This window comes from Haliotis asinina, chromosome 6 (assembly GCF_037392515.1).
Source record: "Haliotis asinina isolate JCU_RB_2024 chromosome 6, JCU_Hal_asi_v2, whole genome shotgun sequence".
In the NCBI taxonomy this organism is placed as follows: Eukaryota; Metazoa; Mollusca; class Gastropoda; order Lepetellida; family Haliotidae; genus Haliotis; species Haliotis asinina.
The window spans coordinates 4,660,397-4,678,228 of record NC_090285.1 but is presented as its reverse complement, the minus strand read 5'-3'; the positions used below and the strand labels follow the sequence as shown (position 1 = coordinate 4,678,228).

General features: G+C 39.6%; 1 protein-coding gene across 1 annotated transcript; it reads left to right on the top strand.

Annotated features, from left to right (window-relative positions):
• The first annotated feature begins 9,466 nt into the window (after positions 1-9,466).
• Positions 9,467-15,083, top strand: LOC137286549 (cytochrome P450 2U1-like). Its single transcript, XM_067818473.1, has 4 exons — positions 9,467-9,914; positions 11,236-11,760; positions 12,121-12,561; positions 13,016-15,083. The coding sequence occupies exons 1-4, from the start codon at positions 9,584-9,586 to the stop codon at positions 13,192-13,194; spliced, it is 1,476 nt and encodes a 491-aa protein (XP_067674574.1). The 5' UTR covers positions 9,467-9,583; the 3' UTR covers positions 13,195-15,083.
• Positions 15,084-17,832: the final 2,749 nt, after the last annotated feature.

The following is a 17,832-nucleotide window of genomic DNA, read 5'->3' as shown; positions in this document are numbered from 1 at the left end:
ATTGAGTTCCAGTTTGTAGTCAATCATGCCCAGACAGGACTCAATTGTGCGTAATATCGCTCTCTCGCTCTATCACTTTCTCATTCAATGATATCGCTTTCTCGTCTCGCGTTGTCACTTTCGCGTCTCACATTATCGCTGTCAGGTCTCGTATTATCGCTTTCTCGTCTCGCGATATTGTTTTCTCGCCTACAAAATTTAAGGCCCTATTCAGCCACCATACTAAATGCACAGCTACAACTACTTTCTTTTTCAAGTAGATTACAACCAATGTGTTGTATACAACGACAAAGACAATATAAAACACACTCGGAAAATAGCCTATTCTGTGTATAACCTGTAATTTAACACCGACTTATTTAAACGACCTGTTTTATCATACTGAGAACGCACTCTTGATATTATACTAGTTGAGTCAGATTGTGAAATCAGTAATTTCTTGAAATGACTATGAGGGCCAGCCATTTTGCGTCACTCTGACACTTTGACACTTGCAATGTCGAAAGCAACCACACCAGACAATCCCTGTATATTGGTTGTTGTTACACAAAATGACATGAAATGACTGGCGCTGGTTTCACAATCTGACCGTAACATGTGGTAACCGATTTCACAAAAGGGAGCAATTCACCTAGACACAACTAACCTAAGCAGGATATAGGATTAGAATTCGAACTTTCTCATTCATTGGAACAGTTGTCCTACCAAAATCAGCATTGAACATGACATTTGGAACACAGTTATACCTCAATGATCAGTTTCATCTTCGACGTTAGCCATGTAAAACAGGTTTCTCTTGTGTAGTCGTTTTCACAAACTGTCATCTATTTCTGCAAGCATCAACCGGAATGTTGTACAATGGTTGTTTTTTCCTCCTGCCCCACAAACCATGGTATGATAATCATTCGATACAGCCTTCTGGAAAACTCAATTTGGTTACGCATAAAACTGAAGAGACATTTCCAAAATAGACCGTACAATAAGGTCCATCCATTTGAATCTGTTATGTGGTAGAATAACACAGACATCTCATGCGGATGGAGTAATTCATATGTGCTGCACTGATGGCTTTTGATTACCCGCCACGGATGTGTGAGTAGTTACATCTCTGCACCGAGCATTGTGACACACTGGCCCCCGCCAGTCAAGTCAATGAATGCACTGTAGCTAGACACAAAACCCCTGTGCTGACGTTGCACTGCTCAGAGGTCAGTAAATAAAACATTAGCGTGAAACGTCTTATCGGAATTTACCTTGGAAAAGATAAGAGTCTCTCATAATAGTGTCATGGCGAATGATCATGAATATTGTTTTTATATAACAATAATAGGTTGCCGTCTCTTAATGAGATCGTCGGGGCGGCGTGGTAGCCCTGTGGTTAAGGCATTCGCTTGTCATGTCGGAGGCCACGTTTCGATTCATTTCTGGTGTCTCCCGCCATAATATAGCTGGAATATTGCTAAAGGCGGCGTAAAACCCAACTCGCTCATACACTAATGAGTTTGCTTGCTTCTGAGAAATACAACTTCGCTCCAACGACACCTTGGACACTGATGTACTTGTTTCCCTGGTATCGAAATTTTCCAAATGTCTTTGAATAACGTCGTCTCGACCAAACAACCCAGTGGTTGATATCAAGAGCACCTATCTAAGTATTCAGGGAACGATGAAATGAAGCTTTCGATCGGTTATACACTTACAAGGCATAATGCTTTCTGAAGCCGAATCTTTCGTGAATTTCTCCTCGGAACTGATCATATTACGACATAAGTGGAAACGTACCCCATTCAGGGAGGACTGTTTTAACAAGTCTTCCTTTTCAGGCTTTCCGGTTGAGACCAACAGACGTACAAGTGCCACTTTCTTTACAGGGGCACTGTTTCTCAAAATGAGCCTAAAAACGTCTATAATTCAGAATTCTTTCAAAGCCCAAGTCTTTCACAGTGTTAGGGTTGTGCTTGTGTACAAAAATGTGTTACAGTGTTGACCTCTACATGTTAACATGAACAGATTTTATTATGTCATGTAAATGCAACCTACACAGGACCACTTCAGACCGTTAATCCACTTCAAGAATTACAACTATGTATCGAATAAGTAGCATTAAGTCCAGTCTTTCTTGGAATTTTTTATGAACACGAGTCAATTTGAATGTGGGTATTTCATTGCTGTAGTCAAATCCATACCCTGTCGCGATACATATGAAAGTTTAAGTATCATAGTATCACTTGAGTATCGTAGTGTCAATGAATGCGTTTCTTTATACGCCGCACTCAGCAATATTCCAACTATATGGCGACGGTCTGTAAATAATCAAGAGTAAGACCAGACATTTCGGTGATCAATAGCATGAGCATCGACCTTCGGAACTGGGAACCGATGACGTGTCAATCAAGTCAGCGAGCCTTACCACTCAATCCCGTTTGTCGCCTCTTACGACAAGCATAGTCGCCCTTTGTTGCAAGCATGGGTTGCAGAGGACCTATTCTACCCCTGACCTTCACGGGTCTGCTCCCTGGTGGAGGCACCTAGGTTCAGGTCCGAAGGTGGTCACACTTGCGTAGCATTCTTAGACGAGGTTTTAAGATCCACATTGTCTTAGTTCACCCAGCTGTAAAATGGGTGCCCGTGGGCATATGCTGGTACTGTGTGTTCAGTTCATTGTGTCTACCAGACAGCATAGCTGTATGATCCCCAGTGAGCTGAAGAAGCATTTGGAAGTATGATAGCGTCCTTTTACTGGAGGTTAGTAATTTACATTGTGCCATGAGCACTCAATGTGCCTGGATATGAGCTCCATATAAGCGGACTATTACTATAGTACTATTATAACTAACTTTATTCCCTTCCCCCTCTGCTACCTTCTGACCTCCGCTGAACCAAATACCCACAATGCCCCTGACAGGTTATACCCACTAAATGAGCTGATTGCCAACTTGGGCGCCCAGTGGGGTGGAGTGGCTCCTTCCAAGGAGAGTTAGGAATCATGACAAAAATACGGGTCTTGTAGAGTGTATAACCTGTGTAAAGCTGCACAGCACACTGCAGCTAAGGTTCAGGGGAAAATTGAGTTATGAGCTAATTAGTTAAAGCCGCTTTTAACAGTATTCCGCTTACATCACGTCGTTAGATCAGTGTAGGAGCACTCAGACTTTACCATTGTGGTGAAAGAAACGTGGTGGCGATAAACCTATAAGTGCAGACGAACTTATGACAAACCAGGATCCGAAACAAAACTCATAGGTTTCATAGGTGTGCTCAAGGGACGCAACTCTACACCGCGAATAGTTGCAACTTAGACGACTGGATCACATGTCATTATGATACTATCACAGAAACAAAGTACATTGTTCACACGTGAAAAAATGAACGTCCTGTAGTTACATCGGCTATGCACGAGAAACTCTGGATTCATATGTGTACCCTATTATATATTTATTTCTGGTACTGAAAGGCCACAGGCCTGTAGCACAACACATTTTAAAAAATCACTATTTACACGCACATGTGATATACATAAAGAAAGGGAAATAATCAGCTGTAGGTTACAATGTGTTTTGACATATATTCTGTCCTATACAACATAGCACAATGGGTAAACATGGACAAGTTTTGAAGTATAGTATGGTTTGTGTTATTCAACAATGCAAAAAATTTATAGAGGTTTGGATGGACTTGGTACTATTTCTTAATATACAACTTTCTGATGGAATTACATGCTGAGCAAATTAAAAGAAAATGATATTCATTTTCTATTTGATTAAGATCACATAGCTTGCAAGTTCTGTTTTCTTTTTTGACATTTTTAAATCTTCCACTTTCGATAAGTAAATCATGTGAAGAACATCTCAGTCTACTTAACGCTATCCTATACTTTTTTACGTTTAGACACGAAAGATACGTTTCGGCGACAAAAGTACATTTAAACATCGTATAATACAAACATTTACTGGAAAGGGACATCTTTTCAGACCATTCTTGTAAATAGATATATTTTAGTCTTTGTGTTAGTTCTGAAATAAACTTGCCCTCAGAATCAACACACTGATTGCCCCATGCAAAACCAAACCCTTTCGAAAATAGAAAAGTTCTAACAGAAGAAACCCAATTTGTATGTCCATTTTTGTCGAATAGCATCATCATATTTTAAGATTTCTTTGGTAGCCTATAGGACGGCATCTTCAGTAATTTTAGCCAGTATTTCATAACTCTGATATTTGTAAATATGTGTATCGGGTATATACCACATTCTCCATACACCACTGCATTCATCGTATTGGGTTTAACCCCAAGAAATCTTTTACATGCTTTCAACTGAACTCGTTCAATATCGCTGTAATAATTCAAACCCCATATTTCGGCTCCATACAATAAAATTGGCTTAATTTTGGCATCAAATATTTTGAAGTATGAACTTATTTTTATGTCTCCAAGTACATTTAATTGTTTAAAGATACCTATCATGACCTTTTGTGCTTGCAAGCAAGCGTAATTAACATGAGCTGTCCAGGATAAACAATTACTAAAGAACATTCCCAAATATTTGTATGAACTAATGCATTCTAATTCTTTATCTTTATACAACCATTTCTCGGTTTTTGACAAACGCACCCCCCCCCCCCCCCCTCTCCTTTTTAAAGGCTATTACTTTCGTTTTATTTCTGTTTACAGTTAATTTGTATTTGTCACAATAACTCTCAAGTTCTTGTATGAGTTTCTGAAGACCCGCAACGGTGCTTGAAAATAGCACGATGTCGTCTGCAAAAAGCAGGAGAAATATATGTACTAGGTCCGGGTGCAGTTGTATTCCATACTCACAATTGCTGTCAATTTGTGTTGCTAATTCATTTATGAAAAATGAGAATAAAAATGGGCTAAGTATGCAACCTTGTCTTACCCCGAGTTGTAGTTCAAAAGAATCTGACAATTCATTGTTATTTTTAACACAAGCTTTGACATTTTCGTACATATTATGAAGCATTTTTTTCATTTTAGAACTTAGGCCGTGGGTATTAAAAATAGACCATAATTTTTGTCTGTCGACTGAATCAAATGCTTTTTCGAAATCCACAAAAAGTGTACACTGTTTTCCCCCTTTGGTATTAATATATCTCTGTATAATACTTTGTAATATGAACATATTGTCGGTAGTCGTATAACCATGTCTAAATCCTGCCTGAGATTCAGTTTTTTTATTCAATGCCTCTTCCCATATTACTAATCTTCTGTTGACGATAGAGGTAAAAACCTTGCTAAAACTACTCAAAAGAGTAATGCCTCTGTAATTGTTTGGATTATTGATACTGCTTTGTCCAACTATTTGGAAATATACCATTTTCTAATATTACATTGAACAATAATTCTAAATATGGTGCTAAAATATCCGCCGAATTCTTAATTAACTCGGGTATTATGTCATCGATGCCTGGTGATTTATTCGCTTTTAAACATTTAATGCTGTCCAAAATCTCCTGCCTACTAATAGGAGAATCTAGCATATCTTTTGTTAGCTCAAGATTTGAGTCAGGGGATGTTGATGAATTTGCACCGTCAGCAAAGTTATCAGTGTTATCATCCGTTTCTAAATTGAAAAGATTTCTAAAATGTCGATGCCAATCATTCATACTAATATTGTTTTTAGCTACGGTAGAAGTGTTCAAGGTTTTCAGTTTCAGCCAAAGCATTTTTGAGTCTGATATGCTCAAATGTCTACCCGCTTTTCTTTAAAGTAATCAAGTCGCTTTTGTTTACACACTGCATTGTATTCGTTTCTTATCTGACAATATTCTTCAATGCCTTCTTATCTTTCGATTTTCTAAATTTATTTAACAGCGTACAGCGTTTAGTTTTAAGGTTCTCACATGCCCCATCATATCATTTGTTTGATATTTTCTTTGAAGTACAAATCTTTCTTTTCATATTTTCCGCAGCTAAACAGAGTGCATTAGTGACGTATTTAATGCTGTCATCAATATTTGTGAATGCGCTATCAACTGATTTATCAAGTATGGACTGAACATGATCTGACAACAGATTCCCTCTAAATCGTTCTGCTTTATCATTTTCCCAGAAAAACTTATAAGCATTATTTAGGTTTTCGTCAAACCCTTCAGAATATGATTACACGATGCCATTTAGAAAGTGGTCAAATGCAACATATGTCATATTTGGGATTTCACTTTCTTGGTAAAGTACAAATTCTAGTACTTTTTTCGGTTGAGTCCCATCCGGGATTCGAACCCGCACCCTCAGAGTCAGGCACCTAATCGCCAGCACACAAAGTCAGCCGCCTAGTCTGTCTTTATTGACAGTGTTATTGGTAAATGGTCTGACTCGATACGAGATTGGATAGTGAAATCACCAACAAAATCAAATAGTATTGATGATGATATAATATAGAATATTAGGCTTTTGCCATTATTGCCTATATAGGTAAAATCTCCAGTTTCTAGGTCGCTGCCACATCGCCCATTCATTATATGGATATTCAAAGTAGAACATAATTCTAGCAAAGTTTTACCAAAATTGTTTAGAGTTCTGTAAACGGAAAAACGTCTTGGATTTAAAAAGTCAATTAAAAAGTCCCAACAGGAGTCTTGTTGATTTTCTGTGTACTCTAGTAAATCATCTTCTACAAAGTCACAACTTGTGCCAATTCGAGCATTAAAATCTCCACCACAGAGAATATAAACATCTGGTAGATGGGACAAAATATCTAGTAAGGAGCCTGGGAATAGAATTACTCCGTTTTTACAATGTGGATATAGTTTACTATACCATGTCGAGCCTTCTGGCTGGATGTATACACATGAGTAGAGAATATCTCTCTCCGAACCAAATAATGCACGATCAAATAATATATACACAAAAAGGTGGGAGATTCCTCACTACCCGGCCCTTATTGAGAACTGCTAAAACCTTATCTTTACTCTCCGTGTATGTCCCGTTTTCTGTTGTTTCTGTCCATTTCAAATATTTACAGAACTGGTCACGTATTAAGACCAATATCCCACCGGAAGGTCCTCCACAGGTAGCTATTTTATCTGCTGCTTTTACAGCCACCTCATAATCCGGGAAAGTATCATGGACATTTACATTCTCACTCCATGTTTCACTAAGTCCATTGACGTCAAAAGATTTGACATAAGTAATAAAATCATTGTTAGATAAGTTATGCGTTATTCCACCAATATTCCTAAACACAAAGTTCACAAAGTCAAGTGAAGTATCACCGCATGCGGAGGTCTCTTCTTTCTGTTTCGATCGTTTCCGATGCGCCGTAAAATGTTTAGAATAATCATGGCATTGGCCCCACCCCTAATGAGAGCGTTCTCTGGGAGGACGACGCGAATCCGACCTGAGACCACGTCGGGAGCGTCCCTGGTTGCTACTACGTTCCCGTGAGGTGTTCCTAGCATGGTGTGAGAGAGACTGAGTGGGTGCAGATGTGTCAGTCGTCCTATCGTCCCAGGGAGCTTCCATCAGTTCATTAGCCTTGAGGTAATAACGTATGTTAGGGTTTTCACGGCGTCTTCGTTGAAGCTCTTTGCGTTGATAAGTTGTGAGATCGTTAGCAATCCCTACCCCCTGGTCCTTTAAGACACTCCTCATTTTCACAGACTGCCACTTATCCTCCCAGTGACACATGCGAGCTATAATGGGTCTAGGCTTATCCCCCCTTTTAGTAGAAAGTCTGTGTGTCCTTTCTATGTCCCTGGGGACTAAAGGTGGGAGATTCCTCACTACCCGGGCCTTATTGAGAACTGCTAAAACCTTATCTTTACTCTCCGTGTATGTCTCTCGTTGACCGTTCTCTGACACATTATACAGCACGACATTGTTTCGTCTGCAACGTTGCTCTTGCTCCTCCAGTTTAGTGTCTAGTTCTTCCAGGTATTTTTCGATACCCTCTGTCCTGTCATTCAAAGCCTCAACATCTAGTTTTATCACGTCCTGCTCTTGTTTAATACTTTTTATGTCCTCTTTGAGCTGGTGGATGTGAGATTTCATATCTCTGATGTCATCTTTGATAGATCTTATATCCCTAGATAATCTATCTTCACTCGCCTTTATCTGTTTCACAATGTCCCTCCTCATCTCATCTAGACCATCAATAGGGCCGGGGTTGAGTTCTATATCTCCTGACAGATGTAACGTTGAAGGAATCAGTTTCCTTACAGGTAGAGTTGCTGTTATCAGATGGTTATAGCACAGAGTGCTTGTCAATCTTGAACTATCAGTGACGTCATTGTTGTCAAACAAATGTAAACAAACATTTTCCCCAGTCAGTAGATCAAACTCAAGCGGGCCGGTATCAGCACAAACCTCCAGATATCTCACAAGGGAAAAGGACAAGATGAGATGTACCGAGAATAGCACAGCACATATAGCCAGTCTGCAGGGAATATCAGAGCTGGCGGTGTACGGGGTGTAGGTCTCACAATGGCCGACCTGTCGACTACCCCTCGGGTGTGTAAACAGCCCGATCCTGGCTCTATAGAGCATTAAGTCAACCATAATTAGTTCATATATATACACTAGTCCCGTATAAGGTAGGATTGACAGTTAGTTGTCAAATTACACAAGGGAGTTTGATAATTACCTAAATTTGCTCAGGTGCTGTGTTACGTGACAGTCTTGGTAGGGGCGTGTAACTCTCAATATTACCGAATACAGATGCATTATCTGCAAAAATGTATATTAGGCAGTTGTTATACACACTCTTTAACGGCTTATAAAATGATTTGTGGCACATTGTTGTCAGTATATGGGACATCAGTTGGTCAAAGTTTGAGCAAAATCATCAAAGTAAAGATAGCAGTTATTACACACGATCTATACATTAACGCCTAACGGATCCTTTAAATACCCCGCCCCATAATGTTATCAGTATAATGGACATCTGTGTGCTAAAAGTGTGTGCAAAAAAAACAAATACACAGCCTTTACACAGTTAATCCAGGTTGCTGTCAACAAACATGTGCAAAGTGTCTCTAGTTAATCCCGAATGAAAAGGACATTCACCTTAAACTTAAACATAAATGCACTTTGGAAGAATCAGAATATAAAAACACTTCATAAAACCTAAGGTACCAAATTGAAATGACTCAAAGTCGGAACTATTCACAGAATGTTCATTTCTTATATAACAGCTACTTTACATATAGAAACGTAAACTATATTTTCAGTGTACAGTAGGGAGTGTAAACAAATTCAGGGCTTCTACAAATCACTATTGAGCTTACTTTATGAAACGTCCCCAAACAACCACAGTGTTTATTTCATTTAGTTGGAAGGCAAATACATACACTGACGGTGTGTTGCACCTATCCGTGACTGGGGCTATCTATTACCCTCACATACGTTATTCGCTAGTGTCTGCGAGTCACACCTTGGCCACTTGACACATGTGCAAGGCAGTGTGCACGACATATACGCTTATTGGCTGACTCGCTCTGCAAACATTGATAAGGGGCGCTCTTTTAAATCAGTCAGTCGTGGTAATGCGCCACTCGACAGCTGTACTTAGTCTCGCTCTCTCCAGTCAGCTTTTACACAGATCGGAAACCAGCGCACAATCATCATGTGGGATTTTGGATTTACAACAGTTGCCTTATTTCTGGTCGTGGTGCTGGTAGTGTTATGGTTGTCGACGAGGCGAGCACCTGGACTTCCTCCTGGTCCCCCTCTCCTTCCGTTCCTGGGGAACGCCCTTTCAATGGAGACTGATTCCCGTGTTTTGTTTAAGAACCTTCGACAGAAATATGGCGACATTTTCAGTCTGTATGTCTTTCACAAGCCTGTCATCGTCCTCAATGGCTACAACGTCCTTAAAGAAGCCATAGTCAAGAACGCCGACGTCTTCTCCGACAGGCCACACACATTTTTGACTGATTTCTTCGCAAGGAGAAAAGGTGCGTTTTCTTCAAATTTTAGCTGAAGTAAAGGTGTTTTGAGAGTGGCTCTAAACATTGGACCATGACAGGCACATCAGCCATAATGAATTGTAAGCAGTTTGTGTTTGGTTGTATCATTTACATTTTTGTACTGAATTGTTGGTGAAAGTGAACGTTTGTGTGTACACGAACACAGATAAGATGCATTCAGATTTTGCTAGACGTACGTATTGCAAAAACCGAATATCATATAGTAGGTTTACAGAGGGCATCTGAACGAAGAAACAGGGTGTTTAACGGCACAATGTCACGCCTTTTCGATAGTATTTTGGTCTATGCTGTGTCACAATGTCACGCTTTGTCGATAGTATTTTGGTCTATACTATATATATTTGATACAAGCTTGCTACTGATGCAATAAAAGACTTATTATCCCTGCGACTTGCCTAAACTCGATAACTGAAACTTGGAGACGAACAGCTTCCAAACAAACGAGACTTGCCGGGTATGGAATGTAAACGATCGCAGCACTATACAGCTGACCCACGTCATACCTTGGCAGCAACATACAGCTGACCCCTGTCATACCTTGGCAGCACTGTACAATTGACCCGTGTCACACCTTTTCAGCATTATACGGCTGATTCATGTCATACCTTGTTGGTACAATACAGCTCACTAATGTCATACCGTCCAAGCATTATATACCTCAACAATGTTATACCCCGTTATACAAAGAAATTACAATGACGGTATGAAACAGCGTGGCAATACAAATTCAATATAACTTAATATAATAGAATTGACTGTAGCTACAAAGATGTCGATGGTAAGATTCACGTCGCTGCAACAGTGCTGTAGCTTTCAAAATAGGCAAAACACCTGAGTATGTGAGGTGGCGAGGACCAGATTGAGATCCCTTTTGAGTACATGAAAAGTTTCCTCCAGTTCTTCTGACATCACTGGACTGGTATATTCCAGAGTAGGCCCAGAACCTTACTCGATAATCTTGTCTCCCAGTCTTAATATAGTAACCAGGTCACCGCCGTCCTGAAAGGAGTCTTAACAGAAACAACGTGATTCACATACAACACTGTTCTACAAATGTCTCTAACATACATACATACAGACAGACATACAGCCATACATACAGACATACATACACACACGCGCGCACACGCACACACACACACACACACACACACACACACACACACATACATACATACATACATACATACATACATACATACATACATACATACATACATACATACATACACTGCCGTTTATGCTACGTCACAGGGCTGAATTCTATTTCACTGTATTTTGCAAACAGGAGTAGTCGGAACCTCCGGGGACTTGTGGCATGAACAAAGGCGCTTTGCTCTCAACACTTTGCGAGAGTTTGGGGCTGGAAGAACCATCATGGAGGACAAAATACACGAGGAAATCGCACAGTTTGTCTTGGCCCTGGAGGAACAAAAAGGCCAAGGTTTCAACATAGAGCGTTTAGCACAGAATGCCGTATCAAATATTATCTGTTCCATTGTCTTTGGCAAACGTTTTGAATATACAGACCCTGTCTTCGTCAAGTTTCTGAAAGCACTGGATGATTTTTTTAAATATAGCACAGTAACTGGAATACTGGGCGTTTTTCCTGTTGTGCGATATTTGCCTGGTGACCCATTCAAGTTCAGGAAAATAATGGACAGCATAGATCTTGTGAAAAAATTGCTAATTAATCCTTCCATTAAGAATCACTTAAAGGATCACGATGAGGAAAATCGGGATGACTTCATCCATGTGTACTTGAAGGAGATGCGACATCGCCACCAGAAACAAGAAACAACGACATTAGACTGTAAGTGTGTTTTATTATCTGAAGATGTTCATGGGATGTACATTATTTTTTTTCCAAGACAGAGAAGTCTGCATTCAAAATCCATATTGTTTAACACATAACATTTTTAAATTTGGCTTTTGATTTTACCTTTGATCGAGAATTTTGTCAAAAAGCATTGTTGGTTCTGTTAACAGTCAATTTGACTAACGGGGGAAGCTGAACTTTCTTTTAGAATTTTTTAGTGAAAACATGGCCGATTCTGTTACAGTATTTTCGCATTTCCTCGGCATGTAGTTGTTGTGTTTCTGTGTTGTGTTTATATGGGTCATTTACATTTGTCATTTGAACTTAAACTAAAGATTACATTCATGTTGGCAGCGGAGAATCTGGCGCAGACTATTTCTGATCTGTTCGTTGCGGGCACAGAGACAACGTCCACCACAATACGTTGGGCGCTCCTCTACTTCCTACACTACCCGGATGTACAAGAGAAGTGCTTCCAGGAGATTCTGGAAAACGTCGGTCAGAGCAGACTACCATCAATGAAGGACAAGACGAACCTTCCTTACGTAGAGGCCACCATTATGGAAACCTTGAGATACGGCAATATTGCTCCAGTTGCTGTCCCTCACACAGTTCCACAAGATGTACAGTTCCGAGGATACACCTTCCCGAAAGGGGTCACAATCATATTGAACCTTGATTCAGTCCTCCATGACAAGGATGTATGGGGAGACCCACAAAACTTTCGGCCGGACCGTTTCCTTGATGGCGAAGGCAAGATTCAGAAGAGAGAGGATTTTATCCCGTTTTCTTTGGGTGAGTTACATATAAAAGCTACATATCGTATGCAACAGACCTGTATGCACATGCATAACTCTACAACATGCACATACGCTCCTTTCATAGAGTGGCATGCATACACACACATACACACACACACACACACACACACACACACGTACGTGCATACGTGCATGAATACGTGCATGCATACACACACATACACACACACATACACACACACACACATACATACACACACACACACACACACATACATACATACATACATACATACATACATACATACATACAAACATACATACATACATACATACATACATACATACATACATACATACATACATACATACATACATACATACATACATACATACATACATACATACATACATACATACATACATACATACATACATACATACATACATACGGTAATGGAACTGAAGTTTTGTTTTCATATTCTAAGGTCGAAGGATTTGCTTGGGAGAATCAATGGCCCGGATGGAGCTCTTCCTCTTCCTCACCACCATGATTCAGAAGTTCAAGTTCGTCCCAGTAAACGGGCAAAAGCCTCCAATGGATGGAATATTGGGTTTAACAAATGCGCCACGTGAATTCCTACTAAAAGCTATCCCCCGAAAGTAATACTGTTCGGATCATCACAATGTTAACAAGAACACTATGCCCAGATCCCCTCTATACTCGTGACCATTCGTGTTAGAACTGGTCTTCACTTACCCAGGCTTGCCGGACGGGGTGGCTGATGGGATCGGGTGGTCATTGTATCATAATTGCGTAGAAAGATGCTTTGATGTTGATCACTGGATTGTCTGGTCGATTATTTACAGACCGCCGTCGTATAGCTGGAATATTGCGGAGTGCAGCGATACACAACAAATTAAACAAACCAGCCAACCTACCTTGCCATACAATAGGAACAAGAAGATCATTTGATCAGCGACATATAATCGCCGGCCGGCGGCCCAGCGCTCGTTGTCAGTGTATGGGGCTAATAGTTTCAAAAAATTGCAGGCCAATGTGGCCTTCCTTAATTGTCTGTCCTTTTTACAACTGGAACCTTTCTGATAAATTTTCAGCTTCTGGAATCATCCATGATTCATTATGTTACGATAACTAAGAGTGTTCTCGAACTCTCTTATTATCAAGAACACACTGCTGGTGGTACAAGAGAAACATTATGAACATATACAATACATATACATAAAGGCAAGATGGCAGAAAGTACAAGCATAGTTTTACAACATAAATACGACATATATCATTCAGTTTCTTCTCACTTTTTAGCAACTAGGTGTAGGTAGTTTGCTATATCTTTTTCACTGCTCCAGGTTTTGCTTCATGAATATGCTTTATACGTTATTAGGTTAGGGAAAGATATTAAGCATTTAATGGGAATGTATTTATTTCTTTGTTCAGTAAAAGCTTCGAATTTAAATAAATAATGAAAATCATCTGCTACAGCAAGTGATCTATAGAGACTGCAGGTTCTGTTTTGACGATCAATGCCATGGCAACGGCCAACTTCAACATATACGTTATGGTTACACGTTTCGTATTTTAAAACTGGTAAATATACATAGGTGGAAGAAGGAGATAATTTTCTAAAGATTTTTAATGTATTTGTAATAGAAACCTTCAGGGCTGTTGTCTATCTCAGTTTTCCAACTTCGGTAAAATTGACCCTTTAGGATTGATTCTACCTGAAAAGTTAACCACTGGCATTAAACATTTAAGGGGTTATGAAATATATAGTTACGATAGCACCTCGGATAAGTGCATAATTATCTAAATCAACTTTGATGATTTTCGGAGTTGTTCCAACAGAATATAGCTTATACCAGTAACAGATTACCCTTTGAGCGACTAATATATGTATAAATCGTACACCCCACCTAGGGGCAGAATCATCAAAAAAGGACAGTGACATCTGCATACAGTAGTATCATAAATGAAATAAATTGGTTCCTGTCAATATCTGGGAAGTTACAAAGACTCACAGATGTACATCCATCATTAGTAAGGATAGTATATACGTTTTAATATTAGCATACATAATTTAAACAAGAGTTAAAAATCTACCATTAATTACATTGTTGAGTAGCCCAACCCTCCATACATTATCGAACGCTTTTGCTAGTTTTTAGTAATTGGTTGAGCATATTCATAACAAAGGTGTTATCTTTTGTTGAGTGATCATTTCTAAAACCCGTCTGGGCAAGATGTAATACGTTAATGTTTTATAAAAAGTGTTAAGTCTGTTCTTCACAATACTTACCAATCAGGCTACCGAATCTGATGAATGTCGCACTTGGTCCATATGCGTTTGGGGCCATATGACTTATCTCCCTTTCTTTTTGTAGACTTTACTTTGTGTAAACATTTTCGAAAGTTCTTTAGCCTTATGCTTTTGCTTTCCTCTAATCAGTTGAATAAAATTAATTTATATATTGCTTGATATGTTCATGCACTTCTTATACTCTTTAGAACACATAAAGAGATGTTTTGCAATTGGAGTACTTGTGTTTTGGAGTGTTTTGATATATGAAAATCATTACGTTAACGAGAGTGCACTGCAAGAGAAGGATGTTGATCGGACAGTATTGTTACGACAGGGGAGTGTTCATGTGCGGCTTTCGAGTGAGTGCTCACTCCTGCTGAGTGATGACCTGCTGCTGGCGAATCATGCTGAAAGTAGGCCAAGTGATGATGTAGTGTAACCAAAAGATGTGCTGTAGTCAAGTGATGATGTGCTGTAACCAAGTGATGATGTACTGTAGCCAGGTGATGATGTGCTGTAGCCAAGTTATGATGTACTGTAGCGACTGATGATAGTACTGTAGACAGGTGATGATGCAGTGTAGTCAGTGACAGTCCATGTCTAAATCTAAATCAAGTAATCCAAATCTTTGGCTGTTGATTATGACGGGGATATATTCTATATCACTATGAACGTATCTTATATGATTTTACTTGAGGACATACCATTATCCAAGGGGTACCAAATGATATATTGTTTTCGTTTTCTGCAATTATTTTACAAATATTATACCCCAATGTGTTGTGGTGACTCACATCTCGTGAACTACATTACCCACATATGTCAAACTTTGGATGTGGCTTTACTAAAGATTCCTTCACAATGAAATGGTGACTTTACACACATTAGACATCGAGAGTAGAGTTTAGGCTCACTACTTTTTGACTGCCGTAGAGCTAAGATGATCGTAACTCCCATACTTTAACATAGACTTATGACTGTTGATCATTACTCCCATACTTTAACATAGACTTATAACAGTCCGAGCGCTAAGGTGAGTGTAACTCCCATATTTTAACAGTGACATATCACTGTTGATCATTACTCCCATACTTTAACATAGACTTACGACTGTCGTAGCGCAAGGAACGAGGAACGAGGCCCTGGTCTTTCAATATGAAGGCCAGGGATCGAATCCGACCCTCCGAGTACATGCACTAGCCACTGGATCGTGGAGGTGGTCTGACACTGGCACAAACACTCAACAAACCAGCCTACCAATTCTATGATTACACAATGCTATTTAGAAAGTGGTCAAATGTAACATATGTTATATTTAGGACAACACTTTCTTGGTAAAGTACAAATTCTAATACTTTTTTGTGTTGAGCCCCCTAAGGAATTCGAACCCACACTCTCAGAGTCAGGTATCCAATCGTTAACATGCAAAGTCAGCCACCTGACCCGCTCAGCCCCCGCGACTAACACAAAAATGAAAGTCGGACGACTGGTTGTCTAGACTGCGGACTTTGTGTACCTCTCTGATAAGTGTTTACTGGCACGGCTCGCGCGGCCGAAAGCTATGATCACACAATGTCATTTAGAAAGGGGACAAATGTATTGGAATTACACTTTCTTAGGAAAGTACAAAAGTAATTCTATTACTTTTTCTGGAGTTGAGTCCTATTTAGGATTCAAACCCACGACCTCACAGTCAGGCACCTAAACAAGTACATGAACATGCCACTGTAGGTAAGGTTCAGGGATATGTGGAGGTATAAACTACGTTAAAACCGCTTTTAACAGCAATCCACGTATATCACGTTAGATGTTAGTGTTAGATTTCTGAAGAAGGAAGGTGTAAAGTCACACAGAGCTCAGGTGTAGAGCATTTGGGCGAAAGAGACAGGTGTGGTTCTTTAAACCTACAAACAAACTTGTACAAACCTGTTGTGTTTAAGAGACACAAATCCAGAAAGTATTAGACTGGACCACGTCTGATTATGATTCTAGCACAGAAACAAAGCATATATGTTGTTCACACGTTGAAAACATGAACAGTGCCATATTTATATCGGCTGTACATGAGAAACTTTGATTCATGCATGCACCCAATTAATGTTCTGCATCGAACTATAGACAGCAGATATTTCTTGCACACGCTTTGTATAATGGCTCTTAAATGACCCATAAAATCACTCGCTCCACGCTGTTGTCAATATATGTGACATCTGTAAACGCGAACATTTTAGTCATATGTGTCCCCCATTACTGGTTGTGCATGTAGATGCGTAATCTACACCAATGTGAAGGTAGTTTAAAGACTCATAAACGACCTATAAAAACGTCTCCAGCATATAGGACATCCAAATCTGAATGTGAGTATCCCATGCATTCGAGACAAAAGAAAACATTTTATACACCCCTTAGTTGGTAGCTGGTAATACAATTTGTGAAAAAAAGCAGAGAATGCAAGATTAAAGAACAAAATAAACATAAAAATATTAATGTTGTCATTTGTTAATGTAGTACACCTACGTGGTGTATAGGTTAGTTGTTTACTTACCTGTAGTATCCACCACTCAAACATAGGTAGTGTGGGTATCCCACTCACCTGTCGTATTGTTGTATACCAGTAGATATTATACCTGCCGTGTATACATTTCTTCATACCATTGTGGTCATCAGTTCAGTTACTATGGCGTCCGATGGTATGTCTAAAGAAGAAATAGACCAACTTGTGTCTACTCTCAATGCACTGAAGTTACGCCCAAAGTCTGACTCCCCAGAAGACTTTATGAATTGGATGCGTGAATGCTCTGGTACCCCCGTGGTAAAGACCGAATCGGAGGATCCAGAAGATGCCAAGATCAAGACCAATACCATAATCAAGGTGGCAGAGGTACCACGCCTTCCATTCTTTTTCGGAGAGGTAAATAAGGATACCACATATGATATTTGGCGCTATGAAGTACAGTGCGTCTTCCAGGACAAGATACACTCTG